The 22,474-nt window shown below is 47.5% G+C and overlaps 1 protein-coding gene across 2 annotated transcripts in view; it reads right to left on the bottom strand.

Moving 5' to 3' along the window:
* The window catches only part of LOC130522403 (pyruvate carboxylase, mitochondrial-like), a 128,864-nt gene that overhangs the window by 98,503 nt on the left and 7,887 nt on the right, over positions 1-22,474 (bottom strand). For both annotated transcript variants that reach the window (XM_057026786.1, XM_057026787.1), the window contains exons 6-10: positions 21,892-22,037; positions 20,388-20,505; positions 19,207-19,274; positions 17,825-17,908; positions 6,218-6,336 (exon numbers count right to left, since the gene is read on the bottom strand). In XM_057026786.1, coding sequence (XP_056882766.1) covers positions 6,218-6,336; positions 17,825-17,908; positions 19,207-19,274; positions 20,388-20,505; positions 21,892-22,037 — 535 coding nt within the window. The remainder of the gene's footprint in view (positions 1-6,217; positions 6,337-17,824; positions 17,909-19,206; positions 19,275-20,387; positions 20,506-21,891; positions 22,038-22,474) is intronic.

Here is a 22,474-nt window from a genome sequence, read left to right on the forward strand (position 1 = left end):
GCCCAATCCCCTCATTTTCCTCAACACTTTGATACGAAGTTGGCTAAGAAACCCCGAGCTTGCAAAAAATTTTTAAAAAAAATGGCTTTGGAGGACTCCAAGCGGGGATTAATGAACGGAGCATATGGAAATTACGCTTTAATTTATCATTTAGGTCGTGGTGATTAATGCAAATTTGATTTCATTAATTCCGGCCTGCAGATTAAACAGGGCTGCAGGCGTTCCAGGGTCACGTGTGGCTGGGGTCGCGTGGCCCCGTGAGGGGAGTACAGTAGGGTAATAACCATGGAGGTGAACTCACCTTAGTCCAGCACAGCCCAGGTTAGCACCATTTGAAAACACACACATCGCATCGCACACGTCTATTTTAAAAAACCCACTTGTCTCTAAAAGCGAACAGTAATTATCCGTTTATGCCTGATCTTATTTCACAGTCCAATTAATGTATCTGAAAGCATCTGTGTTCAAGTCAAGTTCAGTCGTGCAAAAAAAGGAATTCAATTCAACCAAAAGCAAAAACAAACGACAGCTGCAATTCCAATCACGATAAGACGTCTTTTCATTATCATAAACAGGTTTGACACTCACACGCCCAATTCCATTCTCCCGATGTCAGGACAGACGGCCAAACACACACACACACACACACTAATTCTTATTCATCTGCTTACTTCTCAATCACTCACTGTACGCTCTGCTGCACAATTATAATCACCTTAAAATTATTTCATGACGTGCTCCCAAAGCAAAAACCCTCTGAAGGCACGCGCACGCCCAAGCGAGGACACACACAAAGCAGCTCAATGCTGGATGCGGTTGCTTAGAGATACACATTCATCTGAATTTTTACCCACATGGATGCTCGTTCTATCCGGTCAGATTCAGGTAATCGCTGCTTTACAGAAGGATTTACTCGTTTATTTAGTTCATTTTCAGGCACCCGGGCATGGAGAGGGCATGTGTCTGCACTATTTCCCCGAGTATCAGTGGTTCTTTTATAGAAACACGTGTGCACGCACACCCAAACGCAGGAGGGTTGAGGAAGACAGGAAGAAGAAGATTAGGTAAATTCAGAAGAGGAGATGAGACGGCATAACAGATTTAATAAGCTATGAGTCAAGTGAATTAAATATAAGGCAGGAAAGTTCAGCACACCGGAGAGATGAGGATAAAGGAGAAAAGGGGGAGACTGCAGCTAGTAAAGAACAGACTTTCTGCAGGAGGCAGGTCGACTGAGACAGAGCCCATCCTGAGAACTAGTGTGTGTGTGTGTGTGTGTGTGTGTGAGTGAGAGAGAGAGTGAGTGAGTGGGTGGGAGTGTTAGAGAGTGAGACAGAGACAGAGTGAGTAAGAGTACTGAATGAAAGGGACAATTTAAATACTTTAATAAAAAAAGGTGATAAAACAAGTAGGACGGCTGAAAGAGGCTCCGCAAGCTGCAGTTAATGATGCATGTAGATGGTATGGATGTGAAAATACAGAAGGTTTTACTTCCTGCAGCACCTCCCTCCTCCGTCAGCCTCTAGCTATTAACACAATGCCTTTTGTTTTGTTTTACCCCTCTCATTCTGCTCTCACTTCTCAGGCAGATGAAGATGGAGGGCGGTCATTTAAGACTAATTAGGGAGCCTCAACAGGTGCAGAATGCGCACCACCCCAGACAATAATGCATTGGGTACACAACCGACACGAGGGCGTCGAGACGGACCAGCATCGATCTTCCATCTATGAAAACAGTCTGTTACGTTTAATGCTTGCCAACGATTAAAAATATGGATTGGGTCTTTACACCCACGTGAATTAGCCATATCCAGGCTAAGCTAACTCTCTCTGAAGATATATGCTGCACTGCCGGGCTAAAGGGGCAATATTTGCCAAGGAAGAGCAGCCAAGCGATAGTAATTCTTAAGATAAGCTCGCTAGTTTTGCTCTGTAGCTAGCATGAGGCTTCAGTGGAGTTCTGTTCATTTGCAAAAGTAGCGGGATTCCTCCATCGCAGGTCATTGTTGGAGCACCGAGATGATGTGAGGGGAATGACTATTGCCCCGAGAGCAGGACGACTGTACGTGCTCCTTTGTGCGAGGAAGGCCATGATTAGCGCCATGAGGGGCTAGAAAATGAACTCCAACGAGCTGCTCAGAAACAAACTGTCACAAACATACTTCCGGAGGGCAAAATCAAGCTGCCAGACGAGGCATTGTTAAACAGGATGAATTCTTTTTTTTTTTTTTCTTCCCTTTCATTTCACCTGTTTTTCACCTCATTTCACTTTAATTGGAAATAGAGGGACTGAGCGACAGTTAACTCTCTCGGGAAGTGAAATTGGATCAGTGCTGTTGAAATAAAGGCAAATAATCTTGTTTTCTGCCTTGAAAAGCACAATGTTTTGCCTTTCCTTCCATCTGTCTACGCATTTGCTGCACTTGCAGCTGAATGTAATGAAGGAATCTCTAAAATTTTGCCACAACTTATTACACAGGTTAGAAAAGATGCAATCATTTTCCCCCAGCAATAGACATCTAGAATTAGAATATACAAAACCTCTCGCCTGCTAGAATCAGTCCATGATTGCGTAATAACTAGCTTTCAACGGGGGAGAAAAATTGATATACGATCGATATCTGGCTGCCACATCGATCAATGCCGGTCGTCCGTGCGGTGCCCTTAACCCGAAATGATTCCAGCGTGACATTTAATCACATCACACACGAGCAAATATGAACAGGTTTATTAAGCTCACCTCAGAAAGGCGCCTTTATCGAGCCGTGGCCGAAAATTCAAATTACACCGATGACCGATGTAGCACAACCCCTCGATCAATACCCGCACATTATTGAATTTTAATTTTAAAACAAATCCAGCCAATGGCAGAGTCCCAGTGGAGGATTTGGTGCAGTTTGCTTAATGACCTCAGACTGTTAAATACGACTCCAACGGATGAAAGGCAGGATTGAATAGGCCTTTGAAGGCCGTTTCAGGCCACCAACATGTTTTAATGTAGATTTTATCTCATTTCTTTCTGGCCCCGAGCATGAAACCAGCACTTCTATGTTGGCTCACAGACTGGAATTGATTAAAGCAGGTCGCAAACAATAAGTGAGATGTTCTGAACAGCGGCGTCAAGGTCGAGAGCAAATCCTGAAACTCGACTTGAACCTGGAGATCTAGGCGCAATAATTGCCTGCGACTGCATTCAAGGAGGTAATTACCTGGGAATCGCCGAGAGGTGGTAAGAGGGGGCACTTCTGCCGCGTCCGGGTGAAAGGGTGAAGGACTTTAGGAGCGCAATCAAGGTCAGCCGGGTCGGATTGTGCTGCTAAAAATCTATCAGGCATCTGGAGTGCAGCCCAGACAACGGCTACGACACGCACACGGCGAGTGTGATCCTCGTGGGTGTCACCATCTCGCTTCAGCTGCTAAAACCAAGCCAACAAGAAGTCCATTTACAGCTAAACTGTAAACAAATTGAACTTTGTGGGGGGAGGGAATTCAGAGGCAGCGGGAAACACGGACTCGCCTGCAGAACCCGCTCACACGCCCTCGAAACAACACGTCTTATGGTGGCCGGACGTGGACGAGTTTGCCTACTTTGTGCAGGAATCCAGTAATGTGAAGACATATGTATTCACACAATGTTCCTGAAAGTATTGTGTGCAAGTGTAGAGCGTGCCTTTGTCTACACCTCTAGACGCTGCCCCCCCCCATACGGGGGCGGATTTCTGCATGCATCTAAATGAGCGTGCGTGGATGGGCATTCATTTTGATTAGAGATAGTGGTTTCCACCGCCTCGCTGTCACTTGTATACTAAGTCACCATTATCGCTGCCGAGAGGATGCAGAAGAATGAATAAGAATTGAGACGCCACGGAGGTGTCAGAAATAGATTCGTTGCTGTGCCACACCGCTGCCAGTAATTTCTGCATAAACAAATCTAAAAGAAAAGTGAATGGGCTTTTTTTCCCCCCCCCCGCAGCTGCTGATGCGCCTCAGGATATCCAGGGGTACCATCCGACAGGGCGCCTCTGGTGGGCTGCGCAGCCTCTGCTGCATCCCGTGAATCATCAACTAGATTGGAAGGCCTTCAGGGCACCGAGCTCTTTGTCATATTCCGGCGTCTGAGCGTGCTGGGACGCAGCACGGCCCCTGACGCGGCAGGTCGGGCCTGTCGGAGCCATTTTCGGCCTAGTTTGACAGCGCCCGGCGAGGGTCATCGACACGCTCCTGTGAATGACCACTGGGCGACAGCTGTCAGACGGCAGAGGGAGAATGCTGGATCTAATTCTGTATGATGGAATATTGACAGGAAAAATGGATTAGACGGTAATGTCCCTGCCATTATGGCTGTTTCAGCAAAGGAAAAAATAGCCTGGCTCAGAGGTGGGTGTGTGTGTGTGTGTAAAAACTATCATATTTCCACATGAATTTAATTCAGTGGCACGGAGGGAGGGAGCGCAGACACTTTGGACAAGAAAATAATGTGCAGAGAAGCAGGTGGATGAGGCAAAAGTGGGGAAGAGACAGATGTCATGGAAGCTACGAAAGACAAGATGAAGGCGAATGTGAGATGTGCAGTAGAAGATGGAGAAGGGCAGCGGAAAGTAGAGAGCAAGAGGAAAAAAAGAAGAGTGGAGAGACTGACGGATGGACGGGACAACAAGAATGTAGCGAGTCAGCTGAGGACAGGCAGATGAAGAGGAAAGCCCGAGGGACAAATGAGGGATGAGGCAGCATCAGGGATTATTGAAGAAGAAGAAGGGGGGGGGGGTCTTTTATACCTGAGTGTGTCACATTGACCCCCGCTACAGACAGCATCCCATTAGCAACAGCAAGATCAAACCGCCTACCAAGCAGACGGTAAAAATCAAAGTGATGGAATCTGTTCCTGAGCATCTAATGGAGGGGAAAACAAGGCGCCGGCGTGTCGTCTGTGGGTATCCGATCAAAGACATTTGTCTCTTCAACCCGACGAAGTATTCAGCCGTGTCATTTTACTAGTAGCAAGCAAGTCGTGTCATGTTAGCTTGAACAATCCTTCACAGCATAAAATATTCACTGCACAGCTGGATTAGAACTTGATTCCTCAGGTTTCTCGCACATTTCAACCGACCGAGGATGCCAACAATGGCCTTTTTAGCCGTTTTAACGTTAGCGACGGTGGGCTTTACTGCCACCTGGTGGCCTGGTCTGGCTTTTTCACAGTGGCACTTGATGTGAGATGGGTGGAGGCGGCACTTGACAACAAAAGTGTCAGCATTTGCTCGAGCTCCAGGTCTACAGGAGGCAGGATGCGGCTTGGTTTCACAACATTACCGCCACTTTAAGTTGTTCTGTTCCCGGTTGACTCAAACATCTGAAATTTGCCCCGTGACAAAGTGGCCTCTCTGCAGAACAAAGACGAATCGACGCAGTGGTGCAGCACTCAGAAGTGGAACTGAATAAGTAATAGACGAGTTGCCTCTGACGGGAGAGAGACTTGTCAGCCTACTCCAGTAAGAGAGGCCGTATTTACGAAGGGAAACGGGCTGTAAACTAACGGGAGGGAAGAACAAAAGCAGGTGATTAGAGAACAAATTAGTGGAGCAGCATTAAGACGTCTGAATGGGGTTCGTCCGCAAATAACACGAGAACCTTGGAGAGATGAAAACGCCGGCGCGATATCGGCGGTTCTTCAGCGTCCTTTATCCTCCCTTTACAATGTTTTATTCAGTGTTTTTAATTGTAGATTTGAAATGTCAGACAGATACTCAATGCCCTTCAGCAGAACAGCGTTATTCAAGAGTGAGTAATAGAGCCTTTAAATCCAAAGATCCGAGGGTCGGGGGGGTGCATATACCTGCACCCCTATGATTTGTTAGTCTGAGACCCATCTGGGTTCTGCTGTTTCGCCCGAGCGAATCTGACCACACATCGACGGAGGGGACTACTATTTATATCTTTTATCGTCATCTTGTTTCTCATCTTTGCCCCCCTTCCCGACCTCATCTCTCTCTTCACCGATTCCACGTGTTCTCCCGGGCTTCTCTCTCCTCCGCTTCAAAGACTTCGCACCTCTGCCAGCGCCTCCTCCACAACGCTATGCTGTACTCAAACGACTCTGCCCGAGTGGGAACCATCTAACCTTGTAGCTGCCCACCTGGCGCGAGGTCGGAGGACACCAACGGTCCCGACAGCACACCCAGAGACTTCTACGTGCACGGCTAAAGCATCCGCTACTCACTCTGTGATTTCTTCGGTGACCGTGTGCTCGACCTGGAGGCGGGAGTTGACTTCGATGAAGTAGTGCTTGCCGTGCTTGTCCACCAGGAATTCCACGGTGCCGGCGTTCTCGTAGCCCACCTGCAAGACACGGCACAAACTTTATCTCTGCGGGCTAATGGCGCCAGGAACAACGCTGGTTTAAACACCGACGGGGCGCTCGCTCATCTTCATGAGCCCCGGAAAACAAAGCAATTCCTGCGTCTCCATAACCACAAACTGCTGGTGACGCGGAAGGTTTCATGCATTATTTGTGCAGACGCATCGTTTTCCTTTAATGTGATAATTAGCTTGTCACAATAAGGATTTACTGAAATATCACCATCATAAAAACTTCAACCTCAGGTCTTCTAATTAGTCTGGCAAATTAGCATTTCAGTGAATAGTTTTTACTTGTAATTGTACAATAGTTTCAGCTGTGACAATTGTAGACTCAACGTTTCGTCCGTGTTTGCATCAGTGTTACACACGTGCAGCGTTTGAGGACTCTCAAAGCCCTGAAGTGGACCCAACTACTCAACATTATGCTAATCGTTTTATGCGATGTGCTCAGCAGCCATCGTGTTCCGTTCAACATGTCTGTCCTGCCTTTACGATGAGAATGATTATAACAATGTGGTCGTTTGTGAGGGAAATCAGCATTTGGTGGAGAGTGTCCACCAAGTTTTTAGACAGCCCTGCGGGGGAGGAAAACGTGAGGTTTAACTGTTCATCGGGTTTACGATACTCAATTATATTGCAGTAATTTTCCCAAATCACAACCAAAAGTGGCAACAAATGATCCACTTGCTGGTAGGGCGAATATGGCGCCCCCTACAGGAGAAAGGTAGCTACGCTGAGTGAGACTTCCTCTCTGGAAGGCTTTAACAGTGATGGATGTCTGTAATACCGACATATTTTACAAAGGGGCCGTTATGCATCGTTGGCCCTTTTTCCTCCCTCTGTAGGGCTGCGATGATTGCGTAGAAATCAGAGGCACAAACTCAGAGGAAGAGAGCATACTGGGCAAACTCCTTCACTTCTGTCAGCCAAGACACAAATTGCAGTTATGCCTCATTTTAAAGTTCTAACAACTTGCAATGACCATATTAAATTATACTTTTATTGCCTTCAGGTTCGTCTATATGGCCTCTGCACAATTAAATGTTTCTTTGGCAAAGGGAGCTTAATTTCACACACACACACACACACACACACACACACACAACAGATAAATTAAATATTTTGCAAACAGGGTGAAGGGAAATGTCACAACAGTCAATTAACATAGAAAACACGCTCATGCTCACCTTCAGCAAAAAGGGCCAAGGTGCGAAACAGAAGCGTGTTCGTAGTATCAGACACACTAATGTGATTACATTTTCCGTTGAACCGTGAAACACCATCCCTCTGCTACCAGCGAAGGATCGTCGCTAACCTCGGATCGTCGCTAACCTCGAGGGCTGCCCTCGAGCTCTTTCCGACTCATCTTTTATCAATGTTATGGCTGTCTTCAAATTAAGTAATTCTTCATCAGTTCTAACAATTTAATGGAAATATGTCAACGCTGTATTTATTCTTGATTCAAGAAATTTCCTTTAAACGCAGAGCACAAAACAGGAAATTCTGCTGTCGCTTAATGCACTGGCTGCTGCAGAGCATACATGTAGAGCAACAAGAGTGCAGCTAATTGCTCTGGCCTCCCCACAGCTGGTCAATAAGGGGAGCAGCAGCCGGCTTAACAGCCCGAGCAGTCAAAGATTAATCAGATATGACAGACAAGTCACTGGAATGAGCCAGAAAAAGGTCACTGGTGTGTCCCTTGTACGCTACTGTAGCAGTCTGACGAATGGTGCTGCGTCGGATTAAGACACCCTCGTCCCCGTAGACCGCTTCCCTTATCTCAGGTTTAGCGCACCTTCAGTCAATAAACCTGCGATTTTAATTACTCGCTGGATCCTCCCTAGAACCATTCCCAGCTCCTCCACATTTGACATCTTGCCCACACGGTGTAAAATCCAGGGAGCCGAACATACGACCATGGGGGACTCCAGTATTGAAGACAAGGCTCTGACGTTTGCATCCAAATGCAGGGAGCCGAACATATGACCATGGGGGACTCCAGTATTAAAGACTAGGCTCTGACGTTTGCGTCCAAACTGAGGCTCCACGCTGGCTAGGAAAAGGAGTACAAAGTAGGTCTCCTCACATTTTCTAATGGGCACAAAAACTACACGCAACAAGTTTTCAAGTCGTCAGGTGGAATAATTTGCTCGACCCTTCACCTCGCAACTCCTTTTCTCGTGCATGAGCCGAGACAAGGCGTCAGACGTACAGTGAGTTACCAGGATAGTTTTCTGTCTGCTTTCCTGGCGCCCTGACCCCTACCAGCAGAGACAGGGTTGACAACGTGATCGAGGACTTTTGGTGGCCGTTGTTGAATTGGGAGCGACAGTGATAGATTATTGTGTCGGGCGCGGAGAGAGCAAAGAGTGCGAAAAACAAAATGGATTACGAACAAATTCGCCACCAGGAGAAAAATGGATTCGGGATAGGTGGTGGAGAAGGGGAAGTCAAATAAAGACTGATGGATGAGCGAATCAAATGAGACATGGAATGAAGTCGTTCAGCGGAAGACTCGCAAAGTGCAGCACGAAAAGAGTGGATTAGATGAAGCAATCATTGAGGAAGAATGGTAGAGGGCTTCAGAGACGGAACGACTGTCACTCCGCATGTTTCTCTCCGACGCCAACGTTTATGTTCACTGTTGTAGGAAGACTCAACACAAACCCCAACAAGGACCCTTGACAGCCTCTATTCCACCTCCGTCCACTCCGCTCTGAAGTGACTCAAGGTCATTTATAAGAACGTTATTGTGACTAAGCCAGTTTGTAATGCTAGACTATTTCACCTCATCGCTGTTCTGAAAGGGGTTCAAGGCACTTTTGTGAAGTTGAGCGTTTCCACAGTCGTGTGCTTAACGTGTCGAGGTACATTTACCCTTCTCGGGTGACCAGAGTTGATACTTTTGTTCCTCAAAAGCAAAAAAGTTTCCATGACGATCAGGTTCACAGGTGTCTCACGTTTGCTGACGGGCTTTGTTTTTGCAGCTATTAAAGTCACGTTAGCGCTAATGACCGCGCTCGTCGGGACGCGTGCTGGCGCAGCAACCACGGCCGGCGCCCAGCTTTTTCCCCTCAAACGGCGTGCTTTTATTTTACAGAAACGGTTAAAGGGTTAAACGTTTGCAGCAGTGCATGCTGGGAAACAGCACAACCAGAGGAGTGAAGCAATGTGCCAGACGTGCATCAGTTTTATGTGTGAGGGAAGGAAAAAAAAAATCCCCTACTGACCCGTTAAAAGCTCTGGTCACAGAACACATGTGGCGCAGCAGCAACATTTTAAATGGACTTTTTGGGACTTTGGGAGTTGACAAAATCCTCCAAATTAGAAATGGCTTTGAGAATGATCACAATGATCCGGATTTACACACAAAAAGGTGCTCTTCGGCCATCCCTGTGGACATTACGTAACATCATCCGTCCCTGTCTCCCCACTGGATCTTCCTCCTTTCACTCTCCAGCTCAGCTGTTCTACGCTTTATCCCGTCTTGTGCGGATCGGTGTTAATCTGGCGCCAGGATCACTTTCATCCAACACGCGTGTGCCTGCGATCCACTGCCCATACAACCAGGACAACGCGCTCACAAATAGCTCAGCTCCGTTTCGGCGGCGGCACCTCTCTAATCCTTTTGCTGCGGGGAGTTGCAAACACGCACAGGGTGCGCGGATATCGCAGCCGTGCCCGAGGCAGCGGGAACCCTTGATGATAATAGACACTAGCGTGTGCCCACACAAAGCAGCGCCACGGTCCCGGATGCACCCGCCCCACGCGCTCATCATCAGCCAAGCGCTAATGGGGAAAGACTTTGACCAGGATGGTTCCATCCCTCCCTCCGTCCGTCGGCCCGGATCTTTGCCACGGAAAAGAAACCAAGTCATCCTCCGGATTTTCATAATTAGCCAGAGATCTGATCTGTCGAGGGAGTGGGAGGTTGAAAGGTCAGACGGACAGATGGCGTAAAAGTGAAGTGGCGAGACGGATGAAAGCGGCGGTGACGGAGGGCCGATGATGGCGTTGAGCAGACGGTTGGGCAGACTGTAAGAAGTAGACAAGGAAGAAAAAACAAAAAGGAACGCAACCGAGACAATTGGACAGGACGCTGAAAGCGACAGAGGGACGCGTGATGCAAGGATGACGAAAAGACGCGACACGAGGGGTTCGATGGCGCACAGACCCGGCGTGAAGAACTCGGCTCAATATTTACAGCCGAAAATAATCAGGGATGATCGTCGCAGCCGCTTCGTTTCCATAAAATTAAACCCGCTGGAGACAATTCCTGCCGCATCTGCTGCACTTTCCACCACGCTCATTTAATTTGCCGTTTAAGAGACGCAGGTTTTAACTGGCTTCGCCCTCAATCGGAGGCTTTTACCGTGGCTGCCGCAGTAAAACTTAGTTTCCCACCACGATTACTGGGACAACTGGCGAGATCGTTTGCCTCGGTTCCAAAATAAAACTTGATAACTATCAGTTTAATGAACTTGAAATCCTTATTTTCCCTCCTCTCATAATTATAAAAGCGACACAGCAACTATTTTACTGCAATCGCTGGAGTTTTGGGTGGTTTTTGGAGCATTTCATGGGTTTGTGTTCTGCAGCCTGAACTTAACGCACCGATTTCTGAAGCGTGTTTTCGTGAAAACACTTAAAAACTTTGTAGATGGGAGCGAATGTGTCGGGTTTCTGCATCGGTTAACAAACAAACAAGCCGGCGGAGACTTCAGCCATGAATTCATTTGGTGTTTTTAAATTTTAAATACTGAACATTACACATTAACATGGAATTCAAACGTGCCACAAACGATTCCAACCTGTAGAAAATATCCTGGTCTCAGCATGTCGGGATGAATTTGAATAAATTCCTTGGATTGAAACGAGACAAAATCCCAGGAAAATAATGATGTTTATCTGCTTCAGACTTAATCTAATTGCAACATCTCTGAATTAGCATCCTAAGTCGATTATATTCTGCAGGAGGGGGTGACTTTTACCTGAGTGTGTCACTGCACTCGGCACATTTATCTAACCAAAAGCTCTTCCAACAGGATTAAAAAACAAGTGCATCTGTGCTTCCGATGCCGACGGCTGGCAGCTTCATTGTTTCCATATCAGCTAACAAAAAAAAAGGAGCAACCACAGTTGAGCAAATTAAATTAAAAGCTGCTCTAAAGATGGAAGAACATAGAATGTGCCATAAAATTAATTTTCCTGAGTACACAAAGAGGCAATTATGAGTTCAGTGTGCATTTGTGCAGCTGTTTGCTCAGATCACACAGATGTACAGTACAGCCTCTTTAGCTTCATCTTTGCCATCATTAAATGCAAACAAACCATTATCGATTTGGAGAATTTTCCACACGCTGAGAGATCGTGCGAGTCGCAGCAATTCCACCAGTTAGAACTGTAATGGAAGCAGCTTGTGCCCAATGAATAAAGGAAAGAAAGGTGGAATTCAGGAATTTAACAACGTATTAGAAGACACAAAAGAGCCGCCACAGCTTCGTTCAGCGAAGGCGGCGAGGTCCACTTATGCCGCTTGAGCCAGTTGTGGTTTTATTTCCTGATGAGAGCCGAAATTACAGGACTTGAAGAAAACACACACACACACACCTATACATGTAGAAATATATGAATACATTTGGCCTTTCATGAAATGTCAGTAGCCGTCATCCTTGTACCAAACGTTCCACGAGCGTGCAACGGAAAGGTCAAAAGAAGGTTTATACTCGATTCAAATGCTTGAAATACACACAATTATCATCCCTTTCATGATAGAAAAGCAAAGGCAGAACAATTGGTCTAAATGGTCGATTCTTCTAACTGACCAGCGCTCCTTCCCATCAAAAATAGAACTGGGGAGTCAAGGGTGGGTCTTATTTTTTAAATTACCATCCACACCCCCACCCCCCCGGCTGTCCCCTACCCTGCTTCCACATTTACTTACAACTCAGGCAGCACTTTAAGCCCCCCCCCGACCAGCTTGCTCCTCTCCGTCCATTTTCCCCCCTCGCTCTACTTCCAAAGCTACCTTAATGGACGTCTTTATTCCTCATTATTTTGGTAGGTAAGTCAGCCCCCCCAACACACACACACACACACCTTTTGCTTTTATGTCTCTTGTGTGGCCCCGTCTGCCCTCATCGCCCTCCACTCTGTCAGCAGTAAACAGAAACATAATGAGCTTGTTGTGCAGGAGCGAATGCAACCGTCTAATGAAGGAATGGCAGTAACACAAACAGCTAGACAAATGGGACACAGACACACACAAGCATAGCAAGGTGGCTAATGTCCATCAGGGACTCATTAACGTTTCAAAGGCCTTTTTTCCCTCCTGCCTTCGCGCTGCCCGTCCCCCTTCTTCCACAAAAGGTGGGTTTCCTTAAAAACACTGCAGATGTGCGCAGAGCTGTGTGTCAGACTCAGGATTTGGCTCAAGTGTTTGTGAGGACACCCACGCAGCATCGCAGCGTTTGACACAGCCGGAGGGGAGTGAAGAACAGGGGAGAGGCAGGAATGATGAGAACGGAGGGAAGAAAACAGGCCGCAGGCACAACAGCTTGTGTGCACCCTTTTCAAACCTTTTTCCGCGCGAGAATGTGCTGCGAATAAAGCTCAGCGGCTCCTGTACGGTGCGCTCATTTAGGCTTCACACCAAATTAATTTTAGTGCAAGAGTCAAAATCCTTGCATCCAAGTGCAGCTTTCCGCAGTGGAGCAATTCCTCCGTAATTGAAGGCTATTAATGCTTCTTTTTATTGCGGCGTTAGCTGAAAATCTATCCTTGCACTTGAACTCGGTCAATAACATCTTAGCGCTCATGTTTTGTGTGTCCTGCTGCTTGTCGACTCTGCAATTTAGCCTAGCGATACGGAAATTAGCCATTTTTGGCCTTTCGCCCTTATTTTACAGGTAAATTAGCATTAGCAACACTCGACCCCTGCATGCAGTCATGTCAGAGCTTCAGTTTAAATGCTTCTCACTGGTCTTCGAGTGGGAATTCAGGAACAAAATCACTTGAATATCATCGAGGACTCGGCTCGAGGATGGCATCCAAACGGAAATTATAATAAATGCAGTGCGCGCAGGCTTTGAGATTCTGCAGCCGTGGATGCTCAAAAATAGCTTTCTTCCAGTCGCAAGTGCAAAGTCTGACAACTGAGACTCCTGCGCTACTTTGTGCATCCTATTTCTTCACGATGCAGCAGGAGAACCCTGGATCAGCAAGGAAGCGAGTGTCTGGTGCAAATAAAAGCTGCAAGGATCCGACTTAAATATACCCGTCGTCACACAAGAAAAGCACCTACTGTTGATAATCAGCATGAAAATCCAAAGTGGGTGGCAGCATTCACGGAAGATTAGCTGAAAACACTTATTTACTCAAGAGCAGATTGCTTTTTTTTTGTTTGTTTTTTTACAAATAAATCCTTCCTAACAAGTAGCGGCCAACAAGTAAACTGTCATTGCGTGATGAACAAGGCCAGGGCATTATTCTGCAGCTCAATATTGGTCGAGGAAACTTCAAACTGAGCAAGTCCACTGGGCCAAAACAGGTCCCAAATAAACAAAAAGGTCTCCTGAGCTCAGAAAACTACAGGAGGATTCCTTGTGATAAGCTTACAGTAATTAGAAATGTCCATATTTATGCCGGACTACTTAAAAGCAGGAATGAAAATGTAGCTTCTTCCATCAAAGTGGGTACAAAACAAACTATGAAGACAAACAGAAAAACACGAGGGAGAATACGAATTAGGAAAAAGGAAAACACTCAGCCCCCAACAACCCCGTTTTTCCAAAAGTTTTTTTTCCCCCTTTGAAATATTAAAATATGCTTCCAGGACAAAAAGGGGCCGGCTGTGCTGAAATCTAACAGACGTGCACACAGAAGGGAGCATTCTTCATTATAAGCTACGCTGCACGCCGACCAACACCGTCGCCATCTCGCTTGCTGGTTTGTTTTTAAAATGGTTACAATGTTTTTAGCGGCTTGATTGATAGCTTGTATTTATAGGAAAGAGCCAGAAACTAATCATTTGAAGTGTGTCTAAAGGAAAGCGTGTTATTGCGTCACTCACCATGGTGACTGACGGCTGAACTAATTCCATGTTTGACATCCTTGAAGTGACAGGCACGTGTGTACCCACAAAGCACAGCATACCAAGGAGGGTGACACACCGATACACACTCAATAGAGGCAATTTCTATGTGAAAATGTGCACAGGCGCAGCCGTTACAAGTGGTGTTGTCAGGCTGTTGACGCCGTCGTCACTCAAACTTAACGCATCTCTGATGGTTAGCGTGCATCTCCACCGCTGGCGTTTTATTTTTTTTTCCCCTCACATTCAACAACAAATCTAACAATTTCCTGTGTCAGAACTGGACTCAATTGTACTTTAGTCCAGCGTCCGAAGATTGAAGCGGAGAAAACGCTGATAAATGTTAGCGCTGGCGTGGAGCGCTTTGTCGGGAATACTGATGAGATGCTGAGCATTCCAGTAGCAGTTCTCTCAGGGGGATCGTGGGAAAACAAGCAGGCAGACATGAGCGAAACACGCCAGCAAAACACAAACAAATTAGCCCGACTATGTTCTCCAGAGCGACTAACCCGTCTGAAACTTCCATTCAAATGCAGATCGAAGCCTCTGCCCTTATTTCAAGCATCAAAGTCAACAAGGATCCTCATATCACCCAAAACGGAAGTTAGCCTCACACAGAATCGCCTAATGAACGCCTCTTATGATTATTTCATACGTGCAACATCCTTTTGCCTGAAAACTACTTTTAATGTCATTGCATTGGGACAAGTGATGGCGTCCTCTGGTGCTCTCCAAGGTCCTGATCCCAACACTAGCCTAAGATGCTAAGCTAACAGGAAGCCGGCTCAAACGCTCAAGCCTCCTTTTCCGGGTTAATTTCATATTACAGGCAATCCGATAAATGTCACACCATAAAAGTGCTGATACTTGAGTCACGCTGACATTTAATTTGCCTTCAAATAAACACGACCATTCGTCTTCCCTCTGTTGAGCTAATTAGCTGAGCAGTTTTCCCTGCAGGCCTCTAACCCAGGATTAAGTGCCTCCCAAATTCAGCCTGTCAAGGGGAAGGTTGACCAACAGCACTCACTTGACTTCAGGTGGGTTCAATATAGAGAACTAACGGTTGGCTGAGGCTAACATCACCAAATCACGATCAAAACTTCTCAATTTCCGCAGCGAACAGTCCAATGATTCGCTAGAAAGCCGAGATGGGTTCATGTGTCGCCGTTGGTTGGCATTTATCACCAGTAAAAAATAATCCGTAACAGATAGCACGTAGCGTGCGCTAGCAACATGCAATTTCAGACAGTGAAAATGAAAAAAACAGGAAAGTTCCAGCAGCAGAAAAAACAAACAAACAATCAAATCGGCCATCTCTGGTGACATAACAGACCATCTGAAGAGACCCAATTTCCTCTGGATATCCACTCCAGACTCCAACCCTTTTTGTAAGCGACGGACTAATGTAACATCCTGCAGCTGCCAGCGTTGCCAGGCAACTTTGTTCTAGCCGGCAGAGGAGACGCCGCGGCCTGCAGCGGGTTGAAAGAGTGCGCCGTTCCTCTCCAAGACTCAGATGGAGCCGGCTGATAAGAAGAGGGAAGATGGGCGATACGGCGGAGACAGATGAAGGAGGACAGAACCGGAGGGCAGTGAGAAGCTGCCATTAAGACAAGATAAGAGCTCCAACAACATAGCAGGTGTTTGAGGAAACGCACGTTTGGTGGGGAAGGGACATAAAAGAGTCGAGTTTGTGTAGAAAAACACAAGAAGACTGGGGAGAATGCATCACCCAGACCGTGTTTACAGAAGCACTTTCTTTTTAAACAAGAGTGGGAGACTTTCCGCGGTGCGGTCTGGATGTGTAGGTGCGAGGGGAAAAAAAACAAAAAAAAAACCCCGGCGTATGCACAGTTAAGCGTCCTGAGCAAGCACGCCATTATATTCCAATGAGCTGTAGATTCAAATGAAAAAGCTCTAATTACAATGCAAATTAGACGCAGCCGCCTACGTTTCAGCGCGGCGCCGAGGGTTGGAGTCCCCACAAGAACAGTAAACTACAGAAAAGCGGCCGCCTGAGACAACCTCTGAAGCGCTCCCGTCAATGCGCGTCAGCGCACAGATAATAACGCTGGATTTATGCAGGGACGCGCGCCGCATCGCCACCACAGTCTTCTGTTCTATACGTAAACAGAACATTAAAAAAAACAAATGCCATCACACCCCTGGTTTTGCGTGCAGCCGCGCGCACAAGCCGTGACAGGCGTGTGCGTGTGAATACCCCAGCAAGGCGCTCAAAGTTCAGCCCCGCCGCTGCTCAGGGAGGCAGGTTTCAATACCTGCCGTGAGAGGTGGGCTGGGCGATGAAGTGGAAGCGTTCGCTGTGGGGACCGGCACAATGTGAAACGCAATCACAAACACAAAGCGAGGAAGGGGGGGGGGGGGGGGGGGGGGGTAGAGCCAAAAGAGCTGAAGCTGCAGCAGAGAGGAAGTGAGACCCCTGCTGATAACCTGCAAACACTACAAGAGGGGTCCCTAAGATGCAGCAGCCACACACTGCTAACTGTCACCTTGAAACGGCCGTTATGTTTCCAGCAGCAGTCAAAGCAGACGAGGACGAGGAAAAAGTCGCCGCTGCGGCCGAACGTGATGGTGCTGCCAGCAGGGGGCGCTCATGCGACCCATCCCATCAGACTGGAGCAACGATCTGGTTGGAAGCCAATATTTGCGAGAGGATAACAGCGTAAAGGGCTGCAAATCAAGCCTGATCAAGTCCAGTCGGTATCATATTCATCATATTTCAAATTCTTGCCATGTTACGCAACCCTGAGCGATCCGAGACCCGTCCTTGCACCGAGCATCTTTGAAGAACGGCGCCCATCAAGAACATCCATCAACAAAAACATTGCTCTTTCCTTTTAAATGATAATGTCCATTAAAAAAACAGTAATAATAACCAAGGACAAGACCTCAAAGCTGCTGCTGTTTAACACCCAGGAGACGAGGGGCGGTTTTAAGACAATAATGCTCGTCGACGCCCATCTCTGCTCTCGGTTAAACTCTTTTGATCAATCCAAGGTCGTCTCCGTCCTCTTCACCCATTCCTCAAAGCCATTACCTGTAAAGGCCGTTAGTGGAACTCTCCTGAGACACGAGGCTTAAAGTCATTGATGCCGCCCGATCACTGAAAGCTTTGAAATAAAAGCTATATTTTCTATTTCACCCTGAAAAAGGCTCAACCCCAGCGTCGCATGTTCACCTAATCAGAACCCAACAATAGTGGCAATTGAAACAGCTCTGGAGACACACACACTCAACGGTATTTACGTCCATGCAGCCCCCATCCACTAACGCCCACTCTGCCCTCAACGGGGCATTAAAGACACAGCGGGTAACTCGGACAAAGAATCAGAGGCGTGGCCCAATACGTACCTGTCTGGCCAGGGTGACGGCGTCGGCGTGCAGACGGTCTCTCAGGTGAGGGTCCAGTTGGAAGGCTGGCGCGATCTCCACAACCTTTCAAAAAAGGGAATTGACATGCGTCGATCAATGGAGATGAATCGTATTTCCGAGATGATTTTAATTTCAACGGCGCTCAGCATCCGCTGGGGCCCAGGTAGTGTGAAGTGACAGCGCGGGGGGGGGCAAATGTCAGACCAAGCGTGCGGCGTTTCATTAACCTTTGGTAATTACCACAATTTGTGTCCCCGTTTCCCTACAAGAATCATCAAACACATAATAATCTGTGCATCACTCTGACTTCAGAAAAACAGACGGAGTGACTCATTTGTGGCCAGATTTAGCCTTTGGCTGGGCGTGTGGGTGGGATCGGCCTTCTGAGGCCGACCCGTCTTGTTCCGGCATGTTAACGCTTAAAAAAGAGAAAAAAGGCGAATAGCTTTGTGACCCCCGTGGCTAATTTTGAGAAATAAGGCCGACCAGAACTTAATTTAGATATTTATCAAATCTCATCCCGCAGAGAAAACCTGTTTCCAAGCGTGAACACTTCCGAGACGGAAAAACTAAAAATATCCTTTCGGCGCCGATCCATTTCAACCGGCGTCTTCCGGTCTCGTTTCCCCGAGATTCAAAAAGATCTTAGATTAAGGCCAGAGGGGGATTAATCCACGCAGAATCAAAGAGAGCAGCGGCGGCGGAATGAAGAGGCGCTAATATGATTAACATCCCTAATTTGATTAAAAGCAGGAGGAAGAAAGCGGTGAAATGGACACTGCTCTCGTTCAACGGCGCCATCTGACGCACCTTAAGCGGTTGCCGCTAATCAAAGCATTGTTGGATCAATTAAACGACTTAATCGAGCGACATTCAGACGGGTTTTTTTTTTCTAATGACGATTTCACTGCAGGAGAAGCTGAGGAGGAAAAGGGGGCCTGAATAATGAATGAGAATCAATTCTAAGCTATACTCTTAAAACTGTTAATCCATGTGTAGCGGGTGCAAAATTATGCAGATGCTGCAGTTGTTGCCAAGACTCCCATTCAGGCAGCGTGAGAAGCTGCTAATTTTTATTGGCATATATAATCCTCTTATCTTCCGCCACATGGGATGTCGAGATTCCCAGGGCTACCCCCGACATAATCAACGCTCTAATCTGGACTTTAGCTACTTCATTTGTCCCGATGACGCTTTATTAACATGCGCCCCTTGATGAGACACTACACTTCACCGGGCTCGGGGGCTTCACACACACGTTTCCAACACACACACACACACACTTCAGTTCATAGTAATCTGTGCAATAGCAGAGAAGTGATGATCTTAAATAGGTTGAGACTTTAAAGCGAGGGCTTCACCTTTTGGTGTCGTCGCTGGATGGAGCAGTCTCGCTCGTACAGGTGGATGACGTTGCCGAATTTATCACCTGTGGAGGGAGGGACAATAGAGAGATGAGAGGCGAGGACGGATGTGGCTTCTGCTCGTTGGACTGCGATAAAAGCGGAGGGATCCGAGGGCGGGAAAAAGCAAGAGAGCCGGATACATTTCTAACGGCGTGATCCGTTTTATTTCCGGTTCCTCTCTGCCTTCGTTGGTGTGCTGCGCGATCGCTTACATCCCTCCGACGGGGCCCCGAGAGGTCACGACACAATCTGTGTGTCAGGATGTAACCGTCCGGGCTGCTCGACGGGGGGGAACCGAGTGACCCATCACACCCCCGTGTTTCGTTAGAAGAGGACAATAGGGAACCGTCATCTCGTATGATCGAGGGTCTTAACCATCAACTCGTGCAGTAAACTAGGACGCCGAGTGTTGACGCCACGGCAGCCGGGCGCCGGAGAGACGCGTAGCAATCACGCGTGTCGCTATTCCAATTTGCCGTCCTTCAATCCGACACGGATCACAACCAGGAGGCCTCTCGCACAGTGTGATCACTGTTATCGCACAATGTTCAAGGGGGCCTGAGGTGTGAGACGGCGCAGGAGGAGGAAAAAGATGCAAAGTCGAGAGGAAGCGGGGAACACTAGAGCGCACACACAAAGATAATCCGGATGTTCTTGTCTTGATTTTCCTCCTTCCCGCTCAAGGACGCCCGATTATGTGGCGTCTTATACGATCATCCTTCAAGATTATCTGTAGTCTGAGGTGTGTTCAGAGTGAATTTGTCCCGATAATCGGCTCTGAAAAATAAGCCGGGCCCGACAATCGTTATTAATAAATTTGTTCAATGTCCACGATCAAAAACTGGACATGTGTGGGAAAAGCGTACGACTTCCGTGTCACAACTCGGTGATGTGAAACGGGAATGTGGCCGAACAAGGAACGTGGAATAGGAAGCTTAGCCCCGCGTTTGGGATCTTCCCGTTGAAAATCATCCCAACGCCACCCTCGACTTTCAGTTCCATTTTGTTCCGATCACAACTGATTTTTCCACCTTTGTGAGTGGGAAGTCTGACGGATGACAAAGATCAGACATCAGCCTGTAGAGAATCCTGCGGGTGGCCGATGAATCGCCTGCATTTATCCCTCAGGAACTTACCGAGGATCTGCACTTCGATATGTCTGGGCTTCTCGATGAACTTTTCCACAAAAAGCGCGCCGTTGCCGAACGCCGTCAGGGCTTCTGAATACGCCCGCTGGTAGTTCTCCTCCAGTTCCTAAAAAAAATAAAAATAAAAAACACACAGAAAAATTGACTTAACGCTGCAATTCCAGAAGGAACATCATGATAAATGAATGTTGTCGCAACTTTTTCTGTCTAACAACTTTTCTCGCTATTCATTTCCTCAACGTGCTGCTGTGTGTTCTTCATCGGTCGGGGCCCCCGGAGGCCCCGGGCCGGCTGAAGGTCGCCGCTCCATCTGCATCTGTCAGGCTGGGACCATCAGAGTTGATAGGCCACTAGAACTGTGGTGGCCCATTGAGGAACCCTTTCTTTTCTCAGAAGAGGATACTTGGGCCGTCATCTCATGTGGTCAAGAGGCGTCCCTGGAGGCGGTCCAGACAACCTCGGCGTCCCCAACGGGGGAAAGGCAGGTTTGTTTTGTTTTGTTTTTTCTCTCCAAAAACACGGCTGGCTTTGGAACGGCATTACCTAGATCAAAATATCCATCCGGATTCAATCAAGAGCCTTCAACCTTCCTCGGGTCTGCCGTCCCTGGATGAAACGGGTTCATTTTATTGACATTTAAGTCCATTACACAGCGGCGGATTTCAAGTTTCCGTCTAGAGTAAAAGGTGATTTAAATCGGTGGATTAATGGGAGAAGAAACGTCTCTGCTGAAAGGCCAAAATGAAAAGAATTACTTGCACTCTTTCCACATCAGTTGCCCACCAGCAAACACGTCTCCTGCGACAATATGTTGAACAGTTGGCCCCACTCCAATAATCTGGCATACAAAATGGCTCCGGAGTCAGCTTTAATGAAGCGCAACGCCAACCTGCGCGCCGCCGCCTCGTCTCTTCTCCGTTCTACCGGAGCAGCCGAGGCCCCCGTGACACAACTGAATAACTAGAAATGTCAACAACTAATTAATTAGACTCGGGTACAACTCTGAAAAGGTCATGCTGTGCAACGGACTACCGACTTGCACGGCTTCATCGCAGCACATTTCTCCTCATGTAGTTCGGCCGGGGGCCCTATAGGACCCTTCTTTGTCCTCAGCTGTAAAGGGTCAAAGGACATCAGTCTCCAGGAAATAGGAGCAACATCTTGAGGACATTTTAAGCCATCAAATTCGGTCAAGATTTCAATCAAACGCGGCAGACTTCCGATGACAGCAGGTTTAGTCCCGTGTGTGGAATTCTTCACTTTCGCTCTCCCCATCCGCCCGTCAGAGTGCTGTCTCGTCATCGGTGTGACAGCACGCCGGCGCTCTCTCTGCGAGGGGACGAAGATGAGGACGGCCTTGACAGATTGGACGCGCAACACATGGAGGGTTCGGAACATGTCGAGACCTTTCCCTCAAGGAACAGGCGGCGGTTTGCCCAACGTTCCCGGTCATTGAAAGAGACGGCGTTTTTACGCATTAATATCAGCTCACCTCGTACTCTCTGACGACCCTCATGCCACGACCGCCGCCCCCGTAGGCGGCCTTGAAGATGATGGGGAAGCCGTAGGTTTGTGCAAACACCTGCGCCTCCTGCAGGCTGGCGATGGGGGAATCCGTTCCCGGAACCACAGGAACACCTGAAACAAAAATGTCCAGAGTGAGAAAGATTTTTCTTGCAGCAGAGTCAAAAAAAACCTCAGCTCCGCATGTTATTAACTGCATCACAAGGTCAGATTTGGTTTTACAGCACAAAAGGAAAGTGATTTATGGCCCCCAACAGCAGGAGGACACTGTTAAACCACAGAAGAAGAGCTTCATTTCTCATTGTTTTTGCAGCAGCCGATGGAAATATTTTTTCCTCAAACGACAGCCGGAGGCTCACAACAAAGACAAATATGGCCATCAGAGCAGCGTCGGGCCGGAATGTCCCCCATCAAGGTAAACTTAATATAAATAAACATTTCACTTTCTTTATCCTCCATGACTCCAGAAGAACCGACGCTAATAACTTAGGAAGCGTATATTAAGTCATCCGTCTTCGCTGGCCGGCTCACCTTAAAGTGTGCATAAACAT

The sequence above is a fragment of the Takifugu flavidus genome, chromosome 3 (assembly GCF_003711565.1).
Source record: "Takifugu flavidus isolate HTHZ2018 chromosome 3, ASM371156v2, whole genome shotgun sequence".
Classification (NCBI taxonomy): Eukaryota; Metazoa; Chordata; class Actinopteri; order Tetraodontiformes; family Tetraodontidae; genus Takifugu; species Takifugu flavidus.